The 27,999-nt window shown below is 38.3% G+C and overlaps 1 protein-coding gene across 4 annotated transcripts in view; it reads right to left on the reverse strand.

Annotated features, from left to right (window-relative positions):
• SEMA6A (semaphorin 6A) overlaps positions 1-27,999 on the reverse strand; it is a 184,038-nt gene that overhangs the window by 65,730 nt on the left and 90,309 nt on the right. For all 4 annotated transcript variants that reach the window (XM_043975815.1, XM_043975816.1, XM_043975814.1 and 1 more), the window contains exons 2-6: positions 20,988-21,125; positions 17,934-18,051; positions 8,864-8,924; positions 7,384-7,446; positions 4,725-4,826 (exon numbers count right to left, since the gene is read on the reverse strand). In XM_043975815.1, coding sequence (XP_043831750.1) covers positions 4,725-4,826; positions 7,384-7,446; positions 8,864-8,924; positions 17,934-18,051; positions 20,988-21,087 — 444 coding nt within the window. In that variant the 5' untranslated portion in view covers positions 21,088-21,125. The remainder of the gene's footprint in view (positions 1-4,724; positions 4,827-7,383; positions 7,447-8,863; positions 8,925-17,933; positions 18,052-20,987; positions 21,126-27,999) is intronic.

Below are 27,999 nucleotides of genomic sequence, written 5' to 3' on the forward strand. Positions count from 1 at the left end.
TTAAGAGGTATAAGAGACCATATTATTTATTTAGACTAATACCTCTCACTCCATAAGAGTGAAGTAATTTTTCCAAGTGCATATGTGTAGTTGGCAGCAGAGGGGAGACTAAAACCCAGATCTCTGAATGCCCAACCCAGTGCTTCACTCTTATCAAATACTCCTTCCTTGATCCAAGGAACCTCACTGAAATATAGCATTTCAGCAACTTTAAGCCCACAAAAATCCTCTGTTCCATGATTATTAAGCATTTTTATAATTCTCACCATATGAAATTCAAGAATTATTGATTATGTGCAAGGCAGTGTGCTAGGGCATGGGAGACACAAAGATGAAAACAATCTTTTCCCTTAAAGCATTCATGTTCTGCTGAGAGTATACAACACATGAGTAGATAACCATGTAAATAAAAGGTAATTTGAAGTGAAAGCCCTAACTGGAATGAAAGAGGGATATAAAGAATAACTTGGCAGTCATTTGTTTCTGGAAGTGGGGTGAGTTGGTGAGCAGGAGCCCTATTCTTTGATCACCTGTGTTGTTCTACTTGTCTCATGCCATGGAAGGCTATATAAGCCTGCTTCTAGGCATGCTTGATGGACAAGCCTTGATCCCCAACTTTGGGCTACAAGCAGATATTCCATTTCCAGTCCACTAACCACATGGTGAAGACTAGCTGCCAAGCTGGAATTGGCCCTATCTGGCCAGAGCAAAATTCTCTTTCTTGCCTGACTTTATTTGAATGAGTAGGCAATGCCTGCTGTAAGCCTCCAGGTGGGGAGAGTTAGTGTCAGTGGCCTAACTTTGGGATTGATATGTGGCTCATGAATGCAAAGGTCTGCTGTTGCTTCTATTCCTGTTGCATCTCTTTTTTCCTTACTTGGGTGAAGGGATATTAGAGATGGAATAGCTTAAGCTGTTATGTGACCTTGTGAGTTTCTAAAGGTTGGGAGAGCCACCAGAGGTCTGGAAGTTCCCACCAGTTGGTGGATAGCTGAGCCTATTCTAACAGAATAGCTAGTGGATTGACCCTAAAGCCAAAATACCAGGTCCTTCCAGAGGGAGAGATTCATCCATTGGCTATGCCGCCTTTGGGAAGTAAACTTGGTTGGGGGAAATGCTTTGAAGAAATGTCTTTAAGTTTGAGCCTACTCTTTCCAGAGGCTAATATAGTATAGGAGAAAGTGTATGTTGTGGACAGGGACACTTGTACTTCTGTTCTTGTCCTATCATCTTAGGAAACATACTCCTATACAGTCTAATTGATATTTATTAGTTAAAAGATAACAGTTTGCTTGTCACTGACAACTGACACAGGGAGAACATATTAGAATGGTCACTAAAGCCTACTCAGTAGAGAAGAATCACCCCTGCCCTTCTATCAGCCTGAAGGAGGGATGGAACCTTGTACTTTCAGGACTGACTCATCAGTGTGAATGAGAGTTGGGATAAAGGAAGGGGAGGAGGCTAAATACTTCACAAATATTGGTATGTGCTATTATCATCCCCACTTTACAAACAGAGATTTTTTGGCAAACAGAGATTAAGTGTCTTACTCAGCATCACACATCTAGGAAGTATGTGAAGGCAAATTTGAACTCAAGTCTTTCTGCCTTCAGATCCAACTCTATCCACTGACCCAGAGCCTCTAAAGATGCTTGTTGTCTATAAAGGCTACATTTAGTTATGTTTCACTATATATTTGAGTTCTGGCTATTTCATTACAGATAAGGAAACTGAGACGTGATAAAACAAAGGACAATATGCTACATGATCACTTGTATTAATTAATTCAAGGTGCCTAATCTTGTTATCCAGGAAAAGTGAAATACCTCAAGGAAAATCAAGGAGGACTGTACAATTGCTAATTTGGGCCCCATTTCTTGTGAATAGTCTCTGTGATGCAATAGGTCTGTCCCACTCCTAAGAATTTTGAAATGGCCTTTATTAAAGCTGTGGATTTTTTTTTTTAGTGAGGCAATTGGGGTTAAGTGACTTGCCCAGGGTCACACAGCTAGTAAGTGTCAAGTGTCTAAGGCTGGATTTGAACTCAGGTCCTCCTGAATCCAGGGCCGGTGCTCTATCCACTGCACCACGTAGCTGCCCCTTAAAGCTGTGGATTTTTTAAAACTGAAGTTGAGAATATCATAAAGCTATATAGTATTTTTAAAAAGACTCTTCCTAAGAAAATGTAGCCTGTCAGGTACTGTTTAAAATAAAATGATCTTGTTGTTCTGCCACCGCAACCCCAATCCATTTTTACTAAAGCCTTCTGCTGATATTTTATCAGAACATGAGTTTCCTGTTGAACTGTGGCAGACTCTTTGGTCTGAGGCTCTGGAAAGCATTCAAGAGTAGGGCTTTGCACTCTTGTCCAGAGCAGTGCACATTCTGTAAAGTCTGCAAGAGAGAAACAAAACACTTGGTTGGGGGGCAGGGATAATTTCCTCTCTGTGCACCTACTTCTAAAAATGTGGCAGAAGCTAAATAAGAGCTGGAAGATAATGTGAAATTGCCCTCTGCTGATTTGGATGTTCGGAAGGATGTGGAGATTAAACGCTATCAGCAGAGTAGTCTGTGCCATAGAGAAATCCTATTTCCATGAAGTAAGAATTAATCCATGCACTAGTCATAAAATCTCAGACTTAACAGCAACCCCTGGGAAATTAATTCACCATAGGGTACAGATAATTATACAAATAACCAACTCAACCTCACACTGAAGTTCCAAAGGTTTTAGTGAACAATGGGGAAAGATGTACAGAGGAACACAGATTTAAAGCTGTCAGAGTCTTTGAAGGCCATCAAATCCAAACTTCTTCATTTTACAAATGAGGAAACTGAGCCCAGAGAGCTTCGATTCAGCATTCTTAGCCTTAAAGATGAGGCATCAGCAAATCTATTTCAGGTTGCAATTTTTCTAACACATTCACCTTACTTGAGGGATACATAGCGTGTATAAACTGAAGACAGAATTCAGAGTCAGAGACCATGAAAAAAATAATCCTTCTTTCTCCATTAAGTTATTCTAATAAACCTTAAGCTCTTAAACTTTTGGGACTTACAGAGTGGATGATCTGTGTTTTTTCTTGTTATGTAGCCTTTGTGTCCAAATCTTTTTACAGAAATTAGTCATTTCTGAAAGAGACACTCTACGACAAAAACACTATGCTGAGTTTTCCTTCCCTGGAACTCTACATTCTAGCCTCCTCTGCTCTTTCACCTTCTGCCTTTGAGAATAGATCCTCTCAGTTTTATGCCTTATGATGCCTCAGTGCATCCATATTGTTAAGATTATGGACAAGGAAAGTCATTTAATGTATTCTTGTGACTTCCTACAGGTCCTTAAAGGTATACCCCAGCAGGGGTGGGTAGTTCAAGCAAAGATGAGTAAGAATCAACATAGGTTATGTATCATGAGGAACAGAATATCTGAAAAAAAGGATAAACAAGACAATTTAAATTCTTTATGTTGCAGTGCCAAGAAAACCTGCATTTATAATAAAGAAGAGCTTTCCAGCATGGGATTTGTTAGGAGCATTAATCTTAATGAGCACTAAACAATGACAAACAGGAATCGAATACTAAATGGTAGATTTGATTCTAAAGACCCAGATGTTTGTTATAGGACAATCAATTGTAAGTTGGGGTGTTTTGGGGAAGGGAGAGCAGGCTGCTTGCCCATTACAGCCTAATACCTGGTATCAAAAATATGACCAGTGGGAGATGAACTTGTACCCAATGCAAGAATTTCCTCCTAGGGCTTAGCTTAGCAGAACAGAAACAAAAACAGGGTTGCAGAGTTGGTCACCATATGTATTGGTGCACTTTCCATAATAAGGTCTTTGCAGTTTCTAGACCAAAGAGTCAAAAGGAAGGGAACAGCAAAGTGAAACAGATGGAGATGGGCTCATATATCTCTGTTGTTGCTTCTACTGCTACTCAGGATGCTGAGAGCTCCCTATCTTCTTCAGGGACACTTTTAATAACAATTTAATCAGGACTAACTGGAAATGTTGCCTCTCAGAGAAATGGTTGGAAATGTTCTTTGTATAAAGGAAAGTGTCAAGTAAGACACTCTCCTTTGTTATCCAATCACATGGTGAAATGAAAACTCCCAAATTCTTCAAAATTGCCTATACAGAAGCAAACTTGCAGCTTCAGATGCATGTTTTTGAAATTAGGAATGCTCATAAAGTAAATGTGTGGTGTGTATGTGTGTATGTGAGAGAGAGATCACAGACAGACAGAGAGAGGGGGAGGGAGGGAAGGAAGGAAAAGGGGAAGGAGAAGGGAAAGGGGAAGAGGAAAAAGGAAAGGAGAGGAAGGGAAGGGGGGACAGAATAGGGGAGACAGAAGTGGAGAGAAGAGTTGAGGAGAGTTGAGGTCAGGAAAGGAGAGGAGAAGAGAGGAAAGAAGAGACTATGGCGATATATTTCACATTGTACTTATTGTAAACAACGTATTAGTCAACTGGTCAAAGAACTGGGTCTTACAGAAACTAACTTTGCTCTGTAGGATCCTTAAAGATGTGTCAATCAATCTTGATCAAACAGGAAACTGGGAAGTCTACTCAAGCTCACTCATGTGGAGCAATACATTAAGTTGAACAAGTGAAAAGAAACTAGGTAGTGTTAAATTACAGTTCTTAGCTTGTTGCAGGTACAGAGTAAATTACAAAGTACCTCCTAACCATATGGTTCCAGACATATAAAAGTAACATTTACCTTATAGTTTCTGCAAGAAGGGTTGAAGGCATTGGTTCCGCAGACGAATAGTGTATCATCATTTTTCTTTAGAAGAACTTTAATAAAATTGTGACATTCATCCTGGGGGGTGGGAAATAGTTAAAATGTATTTTTTTCAGGTCAATTCTTTTAATAGAATTTATCATTCATTTGTATTGTGATCCATTATCATCAGGGTTAAAATGAAGGAAGCCTAGCAGCTATTCTTCTATCCAGGTTGTTTTTCCCAAAAGACAAAGGTGACAAAGAACTTATCAATCAATCAATGAATTAATCATTTAATAAATTTTCATTAAGGGTTTACTTAAAATGTATGTATTAGAGGGGCAAATTTGGAATGTATGTAGAACATAATACTCAAGTGCTGGGAAAGATACAAAATCAACTCATCAAAAAGTAATTCCAGGCAATGTGTTAGGTGCTGATGATACAATACCAACCTGGACCCCTGATTGCCCCCCCAAAATCCAACAATCCAGTACCTTATGGACTATACCCTCCCTCCCTCCCTCCCTCCCTTCCTTCCTTCCTTCCTCCCTCCCTTCTTTCCTAACTTCCTACAGTCCTTTGAGAAGTAGATTGGTGCCAGGTTGTGAACAACTTTAAATGTCAGACCTAGGAGTGTATATTTGACACCCAGAGCCAGGGATGTTCTGAAGCTAGCTTGAATCTTCTGAGAAGTAATTGTTAAATTTTCTGAGGTGTAAGCACCTAAGGAATTGGCAAATGCTACAAATTAGGGCTTGTTTCATTGTTTCGTTGATTATCTAGACTTAGAGACTGATGGAGAGAATGTTAATAATGCTGATTAAAGTGTGCTGTGTATACACTCCTCCTCCCTTCCCCATAGAACTTGTTAAGCATTTACAAGAAAGCCCTTGACTAGAGGATGACATGGTTAAAACGGTATTTTAGGAAAATCACTTGGTATCCATGTGTAAGATAGATTAGAAAGGGAAGAGAGGGGGATGCTATTGAGGAGGGTACTGCAATAGTCTAGAAGAAAAATGACAAGGGCTGGAAGTAGGTTAGTGGCCATTTGAGGAGACAGATGTGAGAGATGCTGTAAAAACAACAAGACTAGGCAAATGATTGGCTCTGTGGGGTGATGGAGAGTAAAGACTGGAGCAAAACTCTGAGAACGCAAAGCTGCATTACTGGAAGGATAGTGATGCCCCTGATAAAAAATAGGGAAGTTCAGAAGAGGAATGAGTTTGTGTTCATGTGTGAGAAGATGAGTCTTGTTGACAAAAATAAATAAGGATAGAGATTTCCCTGGTATAGGGAACTCCCAGGTAAGGAAAATCCCTCTCCCAATGTAGGCTGGCACCTTCTATGGGACTTACAGTCTTTATGAGTTGTCTAGAGCAGTAGTATCAAACTTAAATAGAAATAGGGGTCACTAACCCATGCATAAGGATCCCTGCAGGTTACATATTAACTTAGCTTAAAAATGTAATATTATCTTGTTTTTTCAGTGGGTAGGGGGAGGGGATTGGAGGGGAGGGGCAGAGAATTAAGAATTCGAAATTTTTTAAAAAGCTAAATATAAGTAAATAATAAATTAAAAAAGAAAAGTGCAATATTATCTGTTTTATTTAATTTTTATTTCTTTTGCTAAATATTTTCCTATAACATTTTAATCTGGGCTACTTTATGGACTGTATGTTTGTTACCTCTTGTCTAGAGCAATGTGAAATTAAGGAGCTTGTGTGAAGTTGTGTTGCTAGAATGTGTCAGAGGTAGGGTTTGAATTCCTGGCTTTGAGGCCAGCTCTCTACTATGCTAAGGTAGTGAGTTTTTATTTATTGGTATTACTTATTATCATAGAGAATTGCTATGTAAGTATAACATTATATATTTTTCACAATATTTAAATTATAACATATAATGTTTCATCTTTCATATTAGGCATAAAAGATCTTTGGTGTCCCAATTTATTGTATAATATCACCGTATGAATATTATGACTGTATTTGTCACATTACTACATAAACATATTCTATTCTATATTCTATGGTGTATATTGCATTGTATATTGTATATTCTATACTATATTCTTTTGTAGTTATATAATAAATGCTATGATATATATGTGTATATGTACTATGTAGTTATATCATAATGATTTATAATAAATTGCAATGGCAATACTAAAAGAGAAACTTCACAGTATTCATTTTAATGCCAGGTGTTCCTGCAGTATCTTGATGTAGCTAAGACTCACAGCTCAAGGGTCTTTTTATGTTGCTACATTACCGAAGGCACAAAACCCTGTAAGTCTACTTGCAGCTTTTTATGAGTCCTTAAAGGAAACTCCCAGTGGGCAAAGAGCGGCAACGTTTAGCTCTCTTAGAGAGTGCTGAGCAGTGTCCATACAGCTAACATGGTGTCCACAATTCCTAGTGCAACGGGAGCATTTCACAATGCCACTCTGGCTGCTGCTGTCGTAATGTTTCATCACATTAAAAGCAAACTATTTTTGCAAATTAGAGCCTTCAATAAGTTGATGGAAAAAGCCATTACTAGGAAAGAAGTGAATGGCAGTATCTATTCCACATCACAGACAACGACTTGATTTAACAGTCAAAAAACCTAAACCAAAGTGGCAGCTTCAGGAGGAAAGAAAATTGCCTACCTTATGTTTTCCCTTCATTCTGCATGTGTCTACATCAGCCTGTCTAGATTTCCATGTCAGTTTCTGCAGGGATCAAGAAAGAAATCAATTAGAGCTCAGAGGTTGTTGCATTTGATTTCAGAAGTAAGAGTTCCCTTGGGGAAACTAGAAGCTGAACATATATTTATTGAAAGCTTTCAGCACCCATTCCCCATGATTAATTCACCATAACAACAAAAGATCAGTGATGCAAAATGTTCATTTCATTTTGAGCTGTTCTCTATTCATTAAACTACAAAATGATCTTCTGTTATTTGATGCTCCTTAAAAAAGATCATTAAGTTGAGTTCACCAAAAAGTAGCCAAGCTAACTTTAAAACACGTGTGCATTTTTCTAAATGTCTAATCTTGCCCTCTCATTTGGTTTCCTTTTAACAAAGATGTCTTTTTTTAAGTATGAAGATTCCCGCCCCCCATTTACTCTTATGTTTAGGTTTATTTTATATAGGCAAAAAAAAATCCAATTTGTCTTAGGCCTTATAGGTTAAAAAGCTGAGGGAATCTTCTGATTATGCTAAATTTAAGTAATTTTTAGAGAACTAAACCATCCCCTTGTGTTGTTTTAACAATCTCAGGATACATTGTTATGGCTGTCTGAAATGAGGGATAGTTACATTATGGAAGGCTAGAATTGATTTAGAGTAAGAAGGGACTTCTTACTCAGAGATCACCTACTCTGATCCTCTCACTTAACAAATTAAGAAAATGGGGCCCAGGGCCATTATGTGACTTGCTCAAGGTCACTCAGTAATTAACAGAACAGAATTTAAAGCCAAGTCCCCCTTCAAATTCAGTGCTCTTTTCACTCTAACACAGATGTAAAAAGGTCAGAGTAAACTTCAAATGCCAAGAAATGGGAGCATTACACCTGAGTGATTAAATCTTTGCTGTGGGATGTGCCTATGCACATGAAATGATTCAAAATTGTATTTTCCAACATAAGAATAGCAATTAAAATATTATGGGAGTATATAAAATATCTAGATTTCCACATTGCAAACAGGTATGTGATAAAATAGCTAATTCATCAAGTTGAATCATCAAAATTTTTAGCTGGAAGAAGCTCATATATCATTTGGTCCAACCTTTTCAAATTTAAAGAAAACTGAAGACGGGAGGGATGAGACATGAAGTCACATATTCCAGGTCACAAAGCTAATTGAAGTGAATACCATTACCCAAGTCTTCCCACCTCTCTGCCTTCCCCACCTTTCCCAGCCCAATATTCTTTTTAGCACACCAGAGTGACTCAGTTTTCAGAACTCAGTTTCAGAACCCGGAGCAAATCCGTTTTTTTTAAATACACAAAATATTTGTGATCACATCCTCTAAACGAGGTTAATTCTTGTACTTTCAAATATAAGCACTAGTTGAAAATGAGATCATGCCTCCCTCCTAGATTCCTTGATGATTCCAGGACCCTGGTTTAGAAACTACTTACTTTGCTACAATAAATTTCTTCTGTGTTTGATGTGTCTATGTCAACAGAATAAATATGGTCCCTGTAAACAAAGGAAAATTAATATGAAGGCAATGCTGTAGTCAAGATAGTTCATTCTCTATTGAATCAGTCATCTGTGGGCTGATAAAGTTTTGCTTGTGTGTATGTACAGTATCTACATACACACCCCAACACACCCTAAGACACACACACACACACACACACACACACACACACACACACAATCATGAACAAATACCAGAATAGAAAAGGGCAAAGACTATACAAGAGAATTCTGATAATAGTCTGCTTCTACTGATAAAGCACAACTGAATATAAACCTATGTCTTACTCCAAAGGAAGAAATAAAGATCTTTTCTGATAAAATTACAAAATATTCATATACATGCATAAGTGGTTCAGAAAAGAGAACTCTTATTTGTTTCCTTGGTTTATAGATATGTTTACCTGTTCTAAAAATGGCTAAAATGCCATTTCAAACAGAACCTTGGTATTCAATATACCACATTTATTCAACCAGAAAGATAACAAGAAGTTAATGCTCTTTCCACCTCTCTCTTTTAAACATCTCACTATAGCTTTCAGCCCTGATGGTTTGACAGGCATGTCAGAAAGGTAGAAGACGTCAGTGACAAAAATGTTTTTAGAAGCGGTTCTCCCCCCCAACACCACCACCATTATGGTCAATTTAGGGTATAGGGCATGTTCCCCTCAAAAGTTTACATTTCTTTCTTCTTTTCACCTTCCTGCTTTATTGAGAATTGGATTTTCTTTACAGTGAGCTGTCAATCACCTCTCAGAAGAGGGAAACACAACCAGCAGCTCAGGTGTGGGACTATATTTAAATATTACCTTCTGTGTGAGCTGAGTACAAGGACATTTTTGTCTGAAAGTCAGAAGAAACGGAAAGAACTACACCAAATTGGGGAAATGAGGAGGGGGTTAGTGAATGAAAGCAAAACATCTCATTTTCCCTTGAAATAACATTGAATTTTTCTAAAATGCAGAAAGTCCCAGGGTTGGAAAATTACCCAAGCTTTAAAGTAGGTCCTTCAGGCTGAGAGATTTTCTGCCTCCCAACAGGCACCCCTTTCTCACCTCCCCCACCTCTTTTTAAAGTCTCTCCAGCCAGGATTCACTTCATTTTTATCAGTTCTGGCCAAAAAAAAAAAAAAAGGGGGCATGCTTCTTCTACTAGACTGGGCGCACAATGGTCCTTACAGCCACACACAAGAGTAACAAGCAGATCTCTTCTCACGTGAAGGAGGGGGAAAAAGGCAGGGTTGTTAATGGGAACTGGCTTAAAAGGAAAAAAAAAATCCCCTGCCTGCTACTGAACACTGAATACTTGGGGGTGGAAGACTGGCTAGTCTGCTTAGAAAATTGCTGAATTGGGAAGTTTTTGCAGGCGTCAGTAGGAAACCAGAACTGTCATTTACTTTCAAACCTTCGTTTATTATTTGCTTGACTTTCCTGGTGGCGCCTTGATCCAGGTCATTACTGGCATCAAATTACCTATTGCTTTGTTATCAGCTTTATGGATGACTTCAGTTTCTTTTTCTCCTACACTCCCCCTTTCCCATTTCCCCCTTCACAAAAGTGAGAGTCATGCATCTGAATTGTAAATTAAGAGCTAATTATTATGCATTGGCAACACCTCAGAAAGTTCTCAGATTGTCCCCTTCTTGCTTGGCCTGTTTATGTTAATTAGTGGTTGAGATTTTTTTCTTTAAAAAAAAAATCTAACAGTAGATAAAAATAGTGATTCAAAAGAGGCCTCGGTCGCCCAATCCCTAGATGCTGAAAGTAGCTTTCTCAAGCAAAGTAATCCTGGGAATTGAGGAGCCTTTTTCAAAGAAAGGTGAGTGGGAGGGGGAAAGCAGGGAAAAACATGAATGAAACAACCAGCTTTCTTGGATAAAGACAAACACTTTCTATTTGCAAAATCTCAAAACGGACCAGCCCTTTAAAGGGCTCTCAAGTGTGAAAACTGCCTGGTTGTAGCTATAGGCAATAAAGGTGAAGAGGTGTTTTTGTTCTCCCTTCCCTACCACCACCTATAGCATTCCTGAGCATACAGCTGTTTGTTAATTAAGCTATTCTAACACAAACTGGCTTAATCCTAGTATTTCCGATTTCCCACTTCCAGTCAGCAGAATTGAATTCTGTAGCAAAGGCAGAAGCCAAGGGGAGGAGAGAAATTTCAACAATGCAATTGGCAGGTTCTTAGGCCACCCAGGAGGAGGGGCTCTCAAAGTGAATGCTGTGAACACCTTCTAGTCTAGGCCTTTGGGTCTTTACCTTGGGGAAGTGACTGCAGGAGGGGCCAGAAACACAGAAAACACATCCCAGGGAGACTGCACACTTTGACCAAGGTGGCATGTCTCCTTTGGGAGAATGAAGCTGTTTGTTAGACTGAAAATAGACATGTTAAGTATTTTCTGGGTATATTTTCTTGGATGATGCACCATAATTTAGGAAACCAGCTACTGGTCTGGGTAGTTATAGCCAGGTTTCTCTACTTCATGAAATATAAGCACCATACTCCTCCTTAGAGTTAGGTTTAGCTCTAAGGTCACAGGCATTTAGAACTAAGAGGCACTTTAGGGATCCTCAAAAACCCATCCTTTAAAAAAAAAAATGTGTGGGCAGCTAGATGGCGCAGTGGATAGAGCACCGGCCCTGGAGTCAGGAGCACCTGAGTTCAAATCCGGCCTCAAACACTTAATACTTAACTAGCTGTGTGACCCTGGGCAAGTCACTTAACCCCAATTGCCTCGCTAAAAATAAAAAAAAAAAAATTAAAAAAAAAATGTGTGTGTGTGCGCGCGCGTGCGTGCACACACATGAACTTCATCAATCCCTCAAGATTGTTTTAAATTCAGTTCCAGTTCTGTAGGTCCCTTGAGTTACAAAGAGTTGAGGCCCAGACAGCCTGCCTGACCTACCCCAAGCCCCATAGGTAGAGTCAGAAATGGGATTAGAACCCAGTTCTCCTGAGGCACATCCAGTGAGAGCTCTTGCGATTCCGCATTACTCAAGCTATCTCATCTATCTGTGTTTACTCTTCTTTTTTCCCTTCCAGAGAAGCAACAGCAAAGTGAACAATTCACAGAGGATTTTGAAGTCAGCCTACATTCTCACAGATAGGCTGTTTAATCATTTGTTTTGACCAGGTTTCAGATAATTGAGTACAAATGTAACCTTTAGCACTGCAACATTTAGAAAAAAAAAGTTTTAAATGACATTCAAGAAAAGCTGATATTATGCCTAAGGGATGGTTGCTGAAGACATTTTTCAATTAATTCTGCTGAGATGCTCTTTGATAAGTGTCTATGGTAGCTGGGTTCCTAAGAGTGACCACATTTAGATTAGCTCCTTATAGCTTCATGTGGTAACAGAGAAAGCGTAAAGAGCTAAGGTGTTTCTCATTTTAACCACAGTTGTATCTGGGTCAAAATGGGGGGCATTCTTGCATATTTTACCCCACCTCATTAGTTTTCCTCCATATAGTAAAGTGTGCCTGCTTATTTAATTAAAGTGACTCCCATATTCCGACATTGAGAACTGATTCATTCTCTCTTGGCCATAAAATGACAGGTTTTATCCAGCAGGAACTAAATCAGTATCATACTGATAATCTTGTCTACCCTTTTATTTAAAAATTGCAGAACTGAATCCCCTACCATGATGTTTCAAAACTCTCTGAGAAAAGAATTTCTTACCTCAATTAATTTCTTCTCAGACTTTAGGTCTACCCTTTCATTTGGTCATATAATAACTTTACATACTAGAAGTGCTAAAGGGAACCTGTGCCCATTTTATCTCTTTCCAGTCTCTCCCTCCATGTACTTCTTGGTAAATACTTCTGGGTTCAAACCCATTTCTCTCTTCACTTTCTCTCTCCTCCCATCCCTGCCTCATTTGTCTTTCTAGTCTTCTTCCCTTATCTGTATTTCTCTCCCTTTTGCTCTGTTCTGGTGTTGGAGGGAGCCAGGGTGAGGCAGAAAGTGAATGTTTCCTCTTCACCTTAAGTACTGCCTGAAGCTTTAGGATTCTTTAAATCTCCCCTTACAAAAAAGTCTCCATATCTAGCTGGCCGTTGTAGTTCACTACCATTTCCCTGCTATGTCACTGCAGTAGCTCCCTATTTCCCTTCATTTTTTTACCTTTTGCTTTGGGTACAACAGGTAAATCAATGCTACCACTATTTCTAGATAGTGTATGACAATTGCTCTATGGAGCCAGTTGCCTTCCAGGCTACCTCCCATATGTGCTGTCTTTCTCTATTTTTATTTTATTTTATTTTTTGTGGGGCAATGAGGGTTAATTGAAGTCACACAGCCCAGGGTCACACAGCTAGGAAGTGTCATGTGTCTGAGGCCGGATTTGAACTCAGGTCCTCCTGAATCCAGTGCCAGTGCTTTATCCACTATGCCACCTAGCTGCCCCTGTCTTTCTCTAATATAATGTGCTCATGGAAGGCAGGAACCATCTTTCTTTTATATTTGTAGCCCCAGCATTTAGCATAGTGTCTGGCACACAGCAAGCACTTAAGAAAGTCTTTTTCTTTCATAAATTAATTCATTCGTTCCCCTAAATCAGCACTTTGAATTATTTTGTATCTTTTGCTCAGAGGCTTATTTTCCAAAGTCTTCTTTCATTATTGTTCCTCTGTTTCCCCTCTAAGTTCTACACAGATTACTCAGGTTATACTGCACAAACCTCACACAGTACTGGTTGAAAAGATAATGAATTTAGAGCCAGGAAGGATGTGAGAGGTCATCTAAGCTAACCCCATCATCTTAAAAATGAGGAGACTAAAGGCCAGAGAGGTGAAAGTAGTAAGTAGTAAGTAGTAAGAAAGTAGTAAGAGAGCCAGAATTCAAACTCAGATCTTCTGACTTTAAAATCAATCTTCTTCCTCTTCCCTGATCTCTCTCCCTCTCCCTAACTAATAGTGATTTCTTCCTCATCTCTATTTCCTTTACACACTTATTAATTCTAACTTGTAAGCTCCCTGAGAATGTCCCAAGTCTTATTTACTTTTGTGTCTCATCTAGCACCTAATAACAGTGAGTTGCAGATAGTAAGTGTTTAATAAGTGCTTGCGGAATGACTGTTGTGATTAAGTGATTTCTGCCAGGTGTCTAGTACCTGGGGAGATTCTCTCACAAGTGTATATCCCCACATCACATTCCCCTTTTCAAAAACAACTACATTCAGCACCACCTTGAATCATATTTACCTCAAGGCTCTCAGAAATCCTCAAGGACTAAGGTGCTTTTCATTTGCCACACTTGCACACAGCCAGTCCTTCCCAATGTCCTGTTTATGAAGCTTGTATTTCCTCTTTACATTAATAGCCCCAGGAATTGTTGTTCTTGAATGCCCTATTTAAACAATTTTAAAAATAGGACCTTGTATTTCTCCAACTTGTCAAGATTAGCTGGAATTCAATTTCTGTTGTCTAAGGTGATATCCATGGTAGATAAGTGTAGTAAATAACATGCTCTCATCAAAATCAAAGATGGAAACCTTTTCATCTGGGCCAGGGACCAACTAGGTGTTCATCTCCTCCTCAACACCTCTTCCCCTAAACACACACCAATTTGTATATCTTAATGAACTCATTTCTAATCTATGTCTGGTTTTCCCCATTTGGGGGGAATTATGTTTCTGGAATATAATTTTTAAATTTCCCTTCAAGATGAAACATAGAACCATATACCAGACATCTTGTTTGGTTCCCAGACTCACAGAGGTTTTTTCCCATAGCATTCCCAACAAGTGGTTTTTCTGGCCCTTCTTAGAACAAATTCAGTGGTTCAGTACTCCATGAGGCAGTTCTTTTCATTTTGGAAAGGCTCTGATTATTAGAAAGTTCTCTCATATTTAGCTTAAATCTGTGCCCATGTAATTTTCACTTATTAATCCTAAATCTGCCCACCAGAGCTACATAGAATCAGTTTAATCCTTCTTCCACATGCCAACCCAGGAGATTCTTGTTTTTTTGTTTTGTTTTGGTTTTTTTAGTGAGGCAATTGGGGTTAAGTGACTTGCCCAGAGTCACACGGCTAGTAAGTGTTAAGTGTCTGAGGTCGGATTTGAACTCAGGTACTCCTGACTCCAGGGCCGGTGCTCTATCCACTGCGCCACCTAGCTGCCCTGACCCAGGAGATTCTTAAAGACTGTGATTATAATCTCACTTCATTTTCTCTTCTTTGGATTAAATTTCCTCAGTTCCTACAATTAAACTTTATATGAATGAAGGTTGGTGTGTTCTCACCAACCTAGTCACTCTTCTCTAATTTGTACTCCAATTTGTAAACATGCTTCATAAAGTGGTACGCCCTCAAATGCACATCCGAATCCAGATATGGTTTGACCAGTATAAAAACCCATCAGGTCTATTTTAAACATAGGATTTCTATTAATGCAGCTCAAAATTTCATTGTTTTTTATCTCCCCTCTTGTGAATGGGTGCATATTGAGCTTATAGTTAGCTAAAAACCTTGGTGTTTTTTTCCAGACAAATTTCTACCTAATCATCTCTTCTCTATTCATTCTTATACAGTGTTGAACATTAGTGCTGAGTTGACATTTACCCTTTGAAATTTAATATTGTTATAATTGAGCCCATTCTTCCAGTCTGCCAAGATTTTTTAGGACCCTGATTTTATCAGCTGATATGATAGCTGGCCCTTCAAGTTTCTTGACATCAGTGGATTTGCCATCTTTGTCTTCATCCATTGATAACAATGATGAACAGGAGACAGGTAAGAACTGAGCTTCCTTCTAGGATGATATTGATCCATTTTCCATAAGACTATACATTTAGGGGCAGCTAGATGGTACAGTGGATAGAGCACCGGCCCTGGATTCAGGAGTACCTGAGTTCAAATCCGACCTCATACACTTAACACTTACTAGTTGTGTGACCGTGGGCAAGTCACTTAAGCCCAATTGTCTCACCAAAAAAAAAAAAAGACTATACATTTAAAGCTTGAGGGGGCCCTTTGAGATCATATAATTTAAGCTCTTCATTTTGCAAATAAGAAAAAAAAGTCAGAAAGTGACTTGTTAAAAAAAAAAAGTAAAAGAAAAAAAAGAAGAAAGTGACTTGTTCAAGATCACCCAAGGAGCAAGCAGCAGAGCTGTGTTTAGAACCAAGGTCCTCTGACTTCCAAATCCAGTGCTCTTTCTACTATGCCACACTGCCCCTCTTTAGATCTTGTCATGTAACCAGAGATGTTTCTTTATATTGTCCACAATGATGTCATGAGAAAGTTTATCAGATATAATGAAATCTAAGTGCTCTTTGCCCACACAGGACTCCCCCCTCCAATTTGTCAGTTGAGTAATCTTGTCCAAAAATGAGCTTATAGATAAATATAATTATTTAGCTTATCAATAAGCAATTACTTTCTGAGATATCTTCCATGTCTATTTCACAAGAAGGCTATGCTTCTCCTAATGCCACCCAAGATTGCATTAACTCTGTTGGCTGCCACATCACACAACTAACTCATATTGAGCTTAGAGTTGGCTAAAATCACCAGATTGTTTTCAGAACAGCTACTAACCAGTCATTCCCCACTGAGATCTTGTACTTGTGAAGTTGATTTTTTTTTGTACTACAGTGTAAGCCTCTAAAATTTATCTTATGAGATTCAGCCCAATGCCCTAGTTTGTCAAGATCCCTTTTGGATCCTGATTTCATCATAGTGTGTAATTTATCTTCCCCAGATTTATGTCATCTGCAAGTTTTATAAGTATACCATCTATGCCTTGATCCAATAATTGATAAAAATGTTAATAACACAGGGCCAAGCAGAATTCTACTTTGCTTTGGGGCATCAATCCTACCTTAGTGCTGGGGCTTTCAAAAGAAATTACAGTGAAGCAGAAGCCCTGGCAAATCCTAACGAAGTGGAAAGGCTTTGAATAGATGAGTAGATGAATTGAGGGCCGGTTGGGAGAGGTCAATCACCTGAAGACTGACCATTAGGTCATTTTTTTGGCCATAACAACACATGAAGATTGGCTACTGATGGAATGAAGTAGCACTTAATCAAATCAGTTCAAGATTTTGGCTATTCCTAAGAATTAATTCACTATGAATTTTAGACCAGTTTTGGGAACAGAGTAACTATACAAAGCAGCATTATATAAGTACTATGTAGATATTTATCTTAGCAGTGGGTCAGGGCAGTCACAATCTGAATTAGTAGAAGAAACATCATACCAATTAAATCACCTGTCCATGAGGGGATGTGGGTATACACAAACATTACCCACATATATAAATAAAGAAGGAGGGAGGGAGGGAGAGGAGAGGAGAGGAGAGGAGAGGAGAGGAGAGGAGAGGAGAGGAGAGGAGAGGAGAGGAGAGGAGAGAGAGAGAGAGAGAGAGAGAGAGAGAGAGAGAGAGAGAGAGAGAGAGAGATTGCACGTTGGCCTCAGAGTTGTGAAGACCTGGGTTCAAGTCCCATCTCTGACACATATTGGCTGTTTGATCTGGGGCAAGTTACTTGATCTCAGTGCCCAGGGAATTCTCTTAAGACTATAAATTGCTGAGGAAGTGATATGATGATTTATATTGGTAGAAAAAGTTCCTGATGAAAACACAGATCTCTCTCTCTCTCTCTCTCTCTCTCTCTCTCTCTCTCTCTCTCTCTCTCTCTCTCTCTCACACACACACACACACACACACACACACACGCACACACATGCGCACACACACACACATGCACATGCATACACACACATATGCATGCATTCAATTTCACTGTAGATCATTTGGGTTTAAGTTCCTGAAACATACAACCCTCTTACAAGCATGAATTAAAGTACTAGAAGAATGGAGTGCCTTTAAATAAGTAATGATAACTTAATAATTACATGGGAACTTAAACATTATTATGTATTTTACATTTTAAAAATAACTGGTTAGGGTCCATCATGAAATGATAAAATAAATTCATGAGCAAATAATCTAAGGCATACAAAGCTTTCCAAGGAAGGACTGAGGAAAAATGTCACTGACCTGGCAGCAATGTAGAGGGTTCTATTCATTATCACAATCATCTGGATGTCCAGTCTGTGCCTTTGTGTGGCGTTCCGTCCTGGCTTGTGGCCCACAAACACCGGATACTGTTTTGTATCTGTGAAAAGAAGAGTGGGTGGGGAGGTGGAATATAAAAGAAAACCAAGGGAAGCAGGAGAAGGAGATTTTTAAAGGGAAAAACAGAGAGGACAAGATCACAGAAATAAGGCCCATTTTCCTTTTCCCACTGTACTCTGTAACTTCAAGTAAAAATGTGAAAGGGTAAGAATTTACAAACTGATCGAAGTTTATTTACAGATTTTAAAAGAAACACACTTGGATTTTTGTCAGTTTAAAATTATGATACTCTTTTCCCATCCCCCACCAACCCATGTTCACTAAAGCTAAAATAGTCTCGAAAGCTCATTGCACACAGGTCTTTTGGTCTTTCATAGTTTTCTTTTCATCCTTTTCAGAGTGCTAAGCCTTAGGGGCTATCTGCCAAAGATTCTCTCTTGGCACAAAGTTATCACTGTAAAGTCAATATGGTCTTCTGGTGAGAGCTCAGGTTCAAGACCCAAAGGAAAAAAAATACACATGTAAATATATACATATATGTATGTGTATACACACACACACACATACTCCACTGTCTTCCAGTTAGATTGGTCTAATTCTTCTGGCGGGCTATTTTGTTTTCTAGGAATTGTGGACAATTTATTATTTGGGATGTCTAACTGATCAGCAATCTCTTCGGGCTTGGGGGTGGGAGAGGAGACAATCACATCAAAATTGATACTGAAGGTACCTAGAAGGACAAGGACTTTTTGGCAAAGATATTGGGGCATGGTGGGAAAAAATTGAGTGCACAACATACTTTTAAGTTTAATCTATATTAACATTTTCTCTATCACTTTCTTAAGTCTTTTAAAAATAAACATAATTTCTTAAGTTTATTTCAGTAGAAATAAACATCTTATTGAAGTAAATTATTTTGGCTTGAGTTATCTACATGGGTAGATACAATGATCAAAATCTCTAAATAATTGCTCAGATACTTGTTATAATTGGCTTGTATAAGCACAAGCAAAGGCCAAGAAATTAAGAGGATGTCTATACATCTAATAAATGTGCCTCATGCTAATAGCAATTTTAGAGAAATCAACAAAACAATAATATATCAAGCCCTGATTTGTAGCATTTGCCAATTTCCAAGGTGTAAATGCTCATAGTGAAAATTTAACCACTGACACTTGAGGGCCTACATATCTCTGAAGGTAACTAATTCTATGATATTATAACACTGACAGGCATCTGTTGAGAATGTTTTCCTCTTGAGCTCTCATTGGCTGAGGCCATGTAGTTCCTATTAACACCTTAATATCCAGGGGTACAACACATCTAGAATTCAGAAATAGCAACTTAGATCTCACTGATTTGAACCCCTTGTTAACTTATAAGGAAACTGAAGGCCGGGGAGATTGTGGCTTGCCCAAGGTCACACATGTAACAAGTAAAAGAGACAGGATTCTGAGTCTCATTCCAATAAGCTTTCCAATATACCATGCTGCCTAAATCCCAACATTATCCAGCTCTAGAGAGCACTCTCAACCAGTAATACCTTCTTCACAAACTGAGAGGGAAAGGCTCTCAGAGTCCATACTTACAGGAAGGAGCACCCATGGCAACTACCAGTGGATGATAACTATGGTTTTACTAAAAGGGAATACAAGTCCTCATCTCTCATTTACCTTTACCCTGCTAGTTTTTAAAAGCATAAATATGACTTTGGAGGATTTAAAAAAATCTACTGAAGGGCAGCTAGGTGGCACAGTGGATAAAGCACTGGCCCTGGATTCAGGAGGACCTGAGTTTAAATCTGGCCTCAGACCCTTGACACTTACTAGCTGTGTGACCCTGGGCAAGTCACTTAACCCCCATTGACCTGCAAAAAAAAATCTATTGAGGTGTTTTGTTTTATTTAGCAACTCCTATGCCAATATCATGACTCAGCTACTACTGGGCAAGTGTAGATCTATGAGAAAGTCAATAGATACTCTGACACTTTGATCTGCACCAAAACCAGATGTTTGTAGGTTTTAAAAACTGAAACTAAGCTTTTTTTTGGGGGGGGGGGGTGATGATGGTGATGGTGGAATAATAGGCAAAAAAATCACTTAGGATTCAGGTTATTTATTAAAAAATATAACTTTATAACCCTGATTTAATACTACATTTTTTTTAAATCTTAGGCTTTCCTTACATCCACAGTAGGAAATTTTGCTAGTAGGCTTCTCACCTATTTCATTTATCACTTGAGTTACAGCCACCAATGTGATGCCCTGCTGAAGGGCATAGGGTTTTCAGATTTTTTTTTTTTGGTCTCTATTATGGAATTTCATCTATCCCTTTATTCAAAGTCTCTCTTACAAACCTAGCTTTGAGAGAAAGAATGATATAAAAAATAAGGATTTTCTAAAGTTATGGAATTGAGTGACAACTAAGTCATATATTTAGGTAATGAATGGCCTTGACCATTCCAGGCATGAGTTTCTTCTGAGTGGTGGTACCAAGAATTACAAAGACAAGACTGTTATCTCTTCATATTGAATCCTACACTGACACCTAATTATATATTATCTGGCGTTCTTTAATTATTTTGTGTGCATTAATTAGTCTTTGCTACCTAACTGGATCTCAAGTTCCTTGAGGAAAGGGACCTTGTTGGATATCTTTTGCATATTCAAGCAATAAATGCTTGTTGACTCATTCATCTTGTTAGTGCTACTAACTTGTTTTGCTGCTTACAAAATCACTATTTAGGAGATCCTCAGAATGGAATTCTGCCTTTGCAGGAACCCCAAGGGAAACCAACCCAATCCCTGTGTTCCATCCGAGTCTACATCTACTCTCATAATCAAAATAAGAGAAAATAAAAGTGTTTCCAAACTAACTGGGCCTGGCAGGCACATGCAAATGCAGGTGCAGTGTATACTATTTTTAATGCAGACAACCTGTTAACCTGAGATGATCCATAAGATTGTTAATACTTACAGTTGCCATGTGAAATACTGATTGGCTCAGAATCTTCTGGGAAACCAGCCCCAGCAAAGTGTAGCAGTGTGAAATATAGCAGCAAGGCTTCTGACCTCATAGTAGTTCAGTGGGGAGACTTTATTTCTTTACTTCACCCTGTCAAAGACCGGAAAAAGAATTTTTCTTTCTTTTTTACCCTCCAATTCAGTGTTATTCAATTCTGTCCAGCAAGATGCTACTTTCTTGTGCTAAATTTAAGAGAAAAGAAAATTCTGCTTTCTATCCTTTCCATTATAAATTGGGCAATTAATGTAGTTTAACAAGGGGAAATGCTTGCATTCCCCACTATCTGCCACTCCTCCTTGATGTGAGCCCCTTCAAAAACTTCTCCAAGCTGATACCTGGTACAGGGCAAGATCCTTCCTAGTGAACAGCTTTTAATACATTATGGACTGCTGGGTAGAAAGCCTTCTGGTTTTAAAGAAAGCTGGCAATTATAGTTCTTAGGGAAATACTTTGTTCTTTTTCTTGGCAAGTTTACATAACTAGATGATGGTAGTGGGCACAAACAAAACCATACTACAGTATCTAAATAAAAACAACAGTAACAATGAAAATGACTGATTCATACTCGATGGAGAAAAGGCGAGGAAGCTGATAAAACACAATAAACTTCCCCACCCCCATCCTATTACTCATTTATAAGTTAGGTCTTAAATGACACCTTGTAATAAAACAATGGCAAATGGGACTACCTAAAAATAATTTTATTCCCATTACCTGCTGCACTCACTCAAAATCACATTATATATATGAAAATTCCCCTAAACCATAAAGATAAAAAGATCCACATGGGGACCACTGGATACAATGAAAGAAAACACCATGTAATAAAGTAAATAGCTCATAATTCCCAAGCAGATTTCAGTTAGATGTTGATCTACAGGGGAAAATTAATGTAAAAATGAAGCTATCCTTTCATCCTTCCTATGTTCTAACCCTTTGAAGTTGTCTGCCAAAAATTATCTCTCTGAACACAGCTATTTTACAGTACCCCATCAATCATTGGAGATTTGTGTGTAGAAAAGTCAAGATTTCATAAGCTAGATTGTCTTTGAAAGTTGATTTGGTAAACAACATACTAACATGTGCCTTTACAACACCATTTAATATTAGATACCTATGATTCTTTTCTTCACCCTTGTCCCTATTTCCCTTCCCCCAAAGCATTAACAAGTCCTTTGTTGCATTTCAGCATATAATTTCACAGCCACAGCTGGGTCTTAATCATTACTCCAATTGGAAAGTGCACATTAATTAATTTACTTTATCTTGCAAATAAAAGGGTGTGTGTGTGTGGGGGGGGAACAGTTCCCTATCTACATCCCTGAAGTGTGGGTTGAAATTCAATTATAAAGCATGACTTGCCTATAAGAGCACTCCATTACTAAGGGTGCATAAATACCCTTTTTATTTATGTGTAGAAGCAGGTTATAAGTGGTGACAAGATAAGCTTGGTTGGTTTGGTATGTTATAAAGGGGTTGAGCTCAAAGAAAGGCACCTCCAGGGTCAGCTGGGATACCACTGCCATCTTCCATGAGTGCTGTCAGTGTTACAATGAGGAGGAGGATTCAATAGCAAGAGAAAGTAAAACACGAAATAGAAACTAGCTAGCTATTATATCTGAGATGGAAAGCATATAGGGAGGAGGAGGGAGAGATAATAATAACACACTCAAGGCTCAAGGGAAACATTACAATATTAGGCAGAAGCAGGAGTTACCTCAGAGGGTTTGTAACATTGAAGGAAGAATAAAAGAGAAATGAGGGCTGATTTTTTCCCCTTACAAGTCTTCAGAAATACAATATCTACTTTTAATGCTTGATATGAATGAGGGGGTTTCATGCTTTATGTAAGAAATTAATTCTTATCTCTCCACAAATATATTATTCTCTCTATGAATGCACTGTAAGGGAAAAAAAACCCCAAAGTACCACAGCTTTACTACATCAACAAATTTCAATTATTGCAGTCTCATAATTGGTCTGGTCAAATGCAAAGCTCTTCCTTAAAATAAAGAACAGGGTGCCCAGAAGAAATGTACTCAATTGCTCAGAGCCTGGTAAATCAAATACGTCTTCCCAGTAGGGCCACGCCATCATCATTATCATCATAGCTAACATTTATATAATGTTTTAAAGTATGTAAAGAACTTTACAAAGTTTATCTCATTTTATCTTCCCAACAACCTTGGAAAGTAGGTGCTATTATGTGCATTTTACAGATGAGAAAACTGAGGCAAACAGATGATAAGTGACTTGCCCAGGTTCTAAGTGTCTGAGGCTGGATTTGAACACAGGTCTTTCTGACTCTGGGTCCAACACTCTCATCTATTTTGCCAGCTACATGTCTCCTAGGAAAAACATGGCTGCTATATGCTTTTCCATATACCATTTATGCCAGCAAGTAGTTAACATGTGTTATTAGTAAAGGTATCAGAATATCACTGATTAATATACATGGACATTCAAAGGTTTTATTCTTCTGAGATGTTGATTTATTTTTCTTTCCCTATTCCACCTTGGCCATGTAAATGAGAAACAGTATAATTTTTTTGTTGACATGATTACTCTGTGGACAGATGTCTCGTCTGTTCATTTACCAGACTGTAGATGAAGATCTGGGTCTTCTCTCTGAGACCAAGTCTCTACTGACTTTGAGAGGAGCTAAAACAATAATATGCAATAGCCACATGTTTATATTAGTACTGAAATTCATGTTAATTAAGCCTGTTACCATAAAAAATATACTTTCAGATTCTTCTAAAACTGCTGTTAACATGAAGAATATTTATTAGGTATAGAAACATTCTCTTAATTTCCTGGTCTTTGTTTGTACTTATGCAAGCCAATTATATTATGTATTCAAACGATTAGGTAGAGATTTTGATCATTGCATCTATCCATGAGGATAATTAAAGCCAAAGTATTTTACTTCCATAGAAAGTTTATTTTGCTACAATCACTTTGATAATTAATTGTCTTATCTTCCCATCTCCTTGGCCCCAAAGCTGGTACACATAAAAACATACTATTTTGGGGGAGTTTTGTAAAAGTTTTGGTATTATTTTTGTTCCCATAATTCACTGTCATCCTTAAGAACATTTGGACTTGCTCTTAATGGATGTCTGTATGGTGAATCCATTAAACACTTTCAGATTCATGTAGAAATTCATGTAGAAATAATTTATATTAATTTGATCTGAGTTAAGTGAATAGGTGTGTGGACTTTTTATTTTTGTTTATTTAAAGCTGACAAATTATTTTTATTGCTTTTTTTTTGGTCTACTAAATCAACTGGATATTGGAACTGTGATGAACAAACATAAGGTCATGATTATTGGCTGCTTTTAGACAAACTAAACAGTGCTGAATACAAATTGGCCACTGTCTGCATTCAAGGTTTTCAGTATTCTGAAAGCCAAATGAAATAGGATTAAAAAGATATCTTCAAGTTCTCCAAGAATATTCTTACCAAAAGTTCTAAATTAGACATACCCCAGTAAGTTTAAAGATGTAAGGGAGGGGGCAGCTAGGTGGCGCAGTGGATAGAGCACCGGCCCTGGAGTCAGGAGGACCTGAATTCAAATCTGACCTCAGACACTTAACACTTACTGGCTGTGTGACCTTAGGCAAGTCATTTCACCCTCATTGCCCAGCCAAAAAAAAAAAAGATGTAAGAGAGTGGGGTACCTGGCCAAAATACCCAGTGTATTGTCAAAGGGCCTAAGTTTGAAATGATTCTGCCATTTATTATGTGTGAACTTTGACATGTCACTAAACCTCTTTAGGTCTCAGTTTCCTCATCTGTAAAATGAGTAGATGAGCTCGACATATTTATAATTCTATTAAAGTTGGAAGCTTTTTGAAAAATATAACTAGAATTTCCTCTTCCCCAAATGTCTTCATACTATATATTCAATTCAATTCAATCAATACTTAATAGACTCCCTGAAGGCACCTTAAAGATCACATAGCCTAGTCCCTCATTTTAGATGATTTGTTTAAGGTCATAAAGGTAATGAGAAATAGAACCAGGGTTTGGACCCAAATCCTCTAACTATAAGTCCAAATGTCCTTTCTACATACCTTTGTACTCAGCACTTACTGCGTGCAAGGCACTGTGCTGAGCACTGAGGAGGATACAAAGTTTAGATAAGACAATTTTCTGTCTTAGTGGAGCTATACAGTCTAGGGTGAAGCAAAGTCAGGCCATTGACTGAAAAACTGTACACTAAAATCTGAAGGTGAAGTCAGAAATCTCTACCTCTCATACATCCAGTTTTATTACTTGAAAAGAATCTCTGGCCAATCCATCAATCAACCAACTGGTTATTTGTTGTGTGTACACACCTGTTCTTAAGGGCCAGGGTTAAAACCTTCTTCTTCTATGAAGTTTTCTCTAACAAGCACAGATAGGAGTGATTTCTCTTTTTAACCTCCAGTAACTGCTAGGATAGTGAGTACTATCAATAGGACACACTAGCCACTATTGGTTTATTTGTATTGTTCTCTCTCTCTCTCTCTCTCTCCCCCTCTGTGTGTGTATGTATATGTCTTGTCTCCCTCAAGAAAACTGCTATTTCCACAAGAACAGAGAGACCCTTATTTTAATATCCTTACATCAACCAATCACCAAGCCTTATTAAGGGTCTACTCTGTCTCAGGCACTGTGCTATATACTGGTGATTTAAGGCCAAAAGTAAAATAGTCTCAATCTTTGAGGAGTTTACTATGTAGCTGGGAGAGACCACATGAAAATGTACAGGGGTGTGTGTGTGTGTGAAATAGATTAAAAAACAGATTCAAGATATTTAGACAGGGGAAGGGAGGGAAGGGGGGAAATCAAGAAAGGCTTCTTGAAGAAGTTGAAATATGAATGGATCCTTAAAGAAAACTAGAGATTCTGAGAGGCTGAGTTGAGGGGGGTAGGGCATTCCAGGAATGGGACAAAGGATGACCAGAATAAAGGTGTGGAGATGGGAGATGGAGTTGGGCATATGAGGAACAACAAGGAGACTAGTTTGCCTTGACTGGTCTTGACAGTTTGTTCAAAAAGGGGAGTAATACATAATAAGGAAGGAAAGGTGGCTTAGGAGCAGGTTGTGAAGGACTTTAAATGCCCAATAGCAGAGTTTATTTTTGATCCTAGAGAGGTAATAGGTAGATACTGGAGTTTATGAGTAGTGCAATGACAATCACACCAGGGCTTTAAGACAATCACTTTGAGAGGCCCCTCAACTAGTGAATGGCTAAACAGATTGTGGTTCTTGAGTAGAATGGAAAATTACTTCACTATAAAGATGACAGATACAGAGAAGCATGGGAAAATTTATCTGAACTGCTGTAAAATGAAGTAGAAAAAGTTGCACACTAAAGGCAACATGTAACTGAAAAGAACAAGAATGAAACAATCAATGCAATGCTGTAAAATTATAATGACCAGACCTGGTCTTTGAGAAGAATAATGAGAAGACCTTTTCTCTATCTTGGAAAAGGTGAGGGAATATCGTGGGGAAATACTGAATATAGTGGCAGACTCTTTGGATGTATTGCTTAGTTTTACTGGACTTTTAACCCTCTCTTTTTTTTTTTATTCTTCATTATTAAGGATGGCTCTCTGAGAGAGGGAGTAAGGAACAATAGACTGGGAAATGAAAATAACTTGAAAATAAAATGTACTGATAAAATGCCCTTGTGGAAATAACAATTTGGTTGAGGGAAACAAGATACACATACACATACACACACATACACACACACAGACACACACACAACAATACAAATAAACAAATAGTGCTCAGTTTGTCCTATTTATAGAACTTGCTATCTTAGTACTTATTGGATGCCAAAAAAGAGAAATAACTTCTATCTGGACCTGTCAGAGAAGACTTCACCAAAGAAGGTTTTAACCTTGTCCTTGACAAAATTCATTTAAAAACAATAACAACAACAAAAGGAAAAATCATTGATAGCTTAAGGAGGATGGATTCGAGCTGGGAGAGACTTTAGGTAGAGATCATTTAGGAGGCCATTTCAATAATCCAAGATATGAGGGCTTTAATTAAGATGATGCCTTTGTGATTAGAGAGAAGGGTAAAGATATGAGATATGGTAGAGGCAGAATACACAAGATATGGCAATTGATTGACTTTGTGGCATAAGGGATAGTAGGGAGTTGAGAAACCTACCAGAGATTGGAAGGATGCTGGTGCCATGAAACAAAATGGCAAAGTTTGGAAGAGGAGTGAGCTTGGGAGGACAGATGAGTTCTGTTTTGAATATGTTGCTTTTGAGATACCTAAAGGGCATCAAGTTTGACATATTGAATAGGAATTTTGTTGTGTGTGACTGGAGCGCAGGAGAGTGACTATGGTTGGATATATAGATATGGGATTAATCAGTATAGATAATCATTGAGGGTGGGATGTGACTAGACTGCAGCACAGAATCAACCCGAAATTATTCAAAGGAAGCTACATAAAGGATATCAGTGGAGCTGGTCATATGTTTAGAGCAACAGATAACTCATGGATAGCCCACATGCTCCACTAGTATCTACACAATGCTGAGAAATCCAGAAGAAAACCTCTAGCACACTGGGTGCGCTCCACAGAGAATTATGGAAGGACATGCATCGGGGTCACCTAATAGTAGAGAAGAAGGAAAGGTTGTGATTTGCCTCATCTAGGAGCTCACAGATCCAAAGAATCAAAGAAATCATGAGAAAAGCAAAGTAATCTTAAGAAAAATAATTTCACTTGAAATTTTGTGAGCTCAAAATTCTCCCTTTCCAATCTCTCTTAAAAGTGTGGTCTTTGGGGGCAGCTAGATGGTGCAGTGGATAGAGCACTGGCCCTGGATTCAGGAGAACCTGAGTTCAAATCCGGCCTCAGACACTTAACACTTACTAGCTGTGTGACCCTGGGCAAATCACTTAACCCCAATTGCCTCACTAAAAATTTTTTTT

Source organism: Dromiciops gliroides, chromosome 1 (assembly GCF_019393635.1).
Source record: "Dromiciops gliroides isolate mDroGli1 chromosome 1, mDroGli1.pri, whole genome shotgun sequence".
NCBI classification, from domain to species: domain Eukaryota; kingdom Metazoa; phylum Chordata; class Mammalia; order Microbiotheria; family Microbiotheriidae; genus Dromiciops; species Dromiciops gliroides.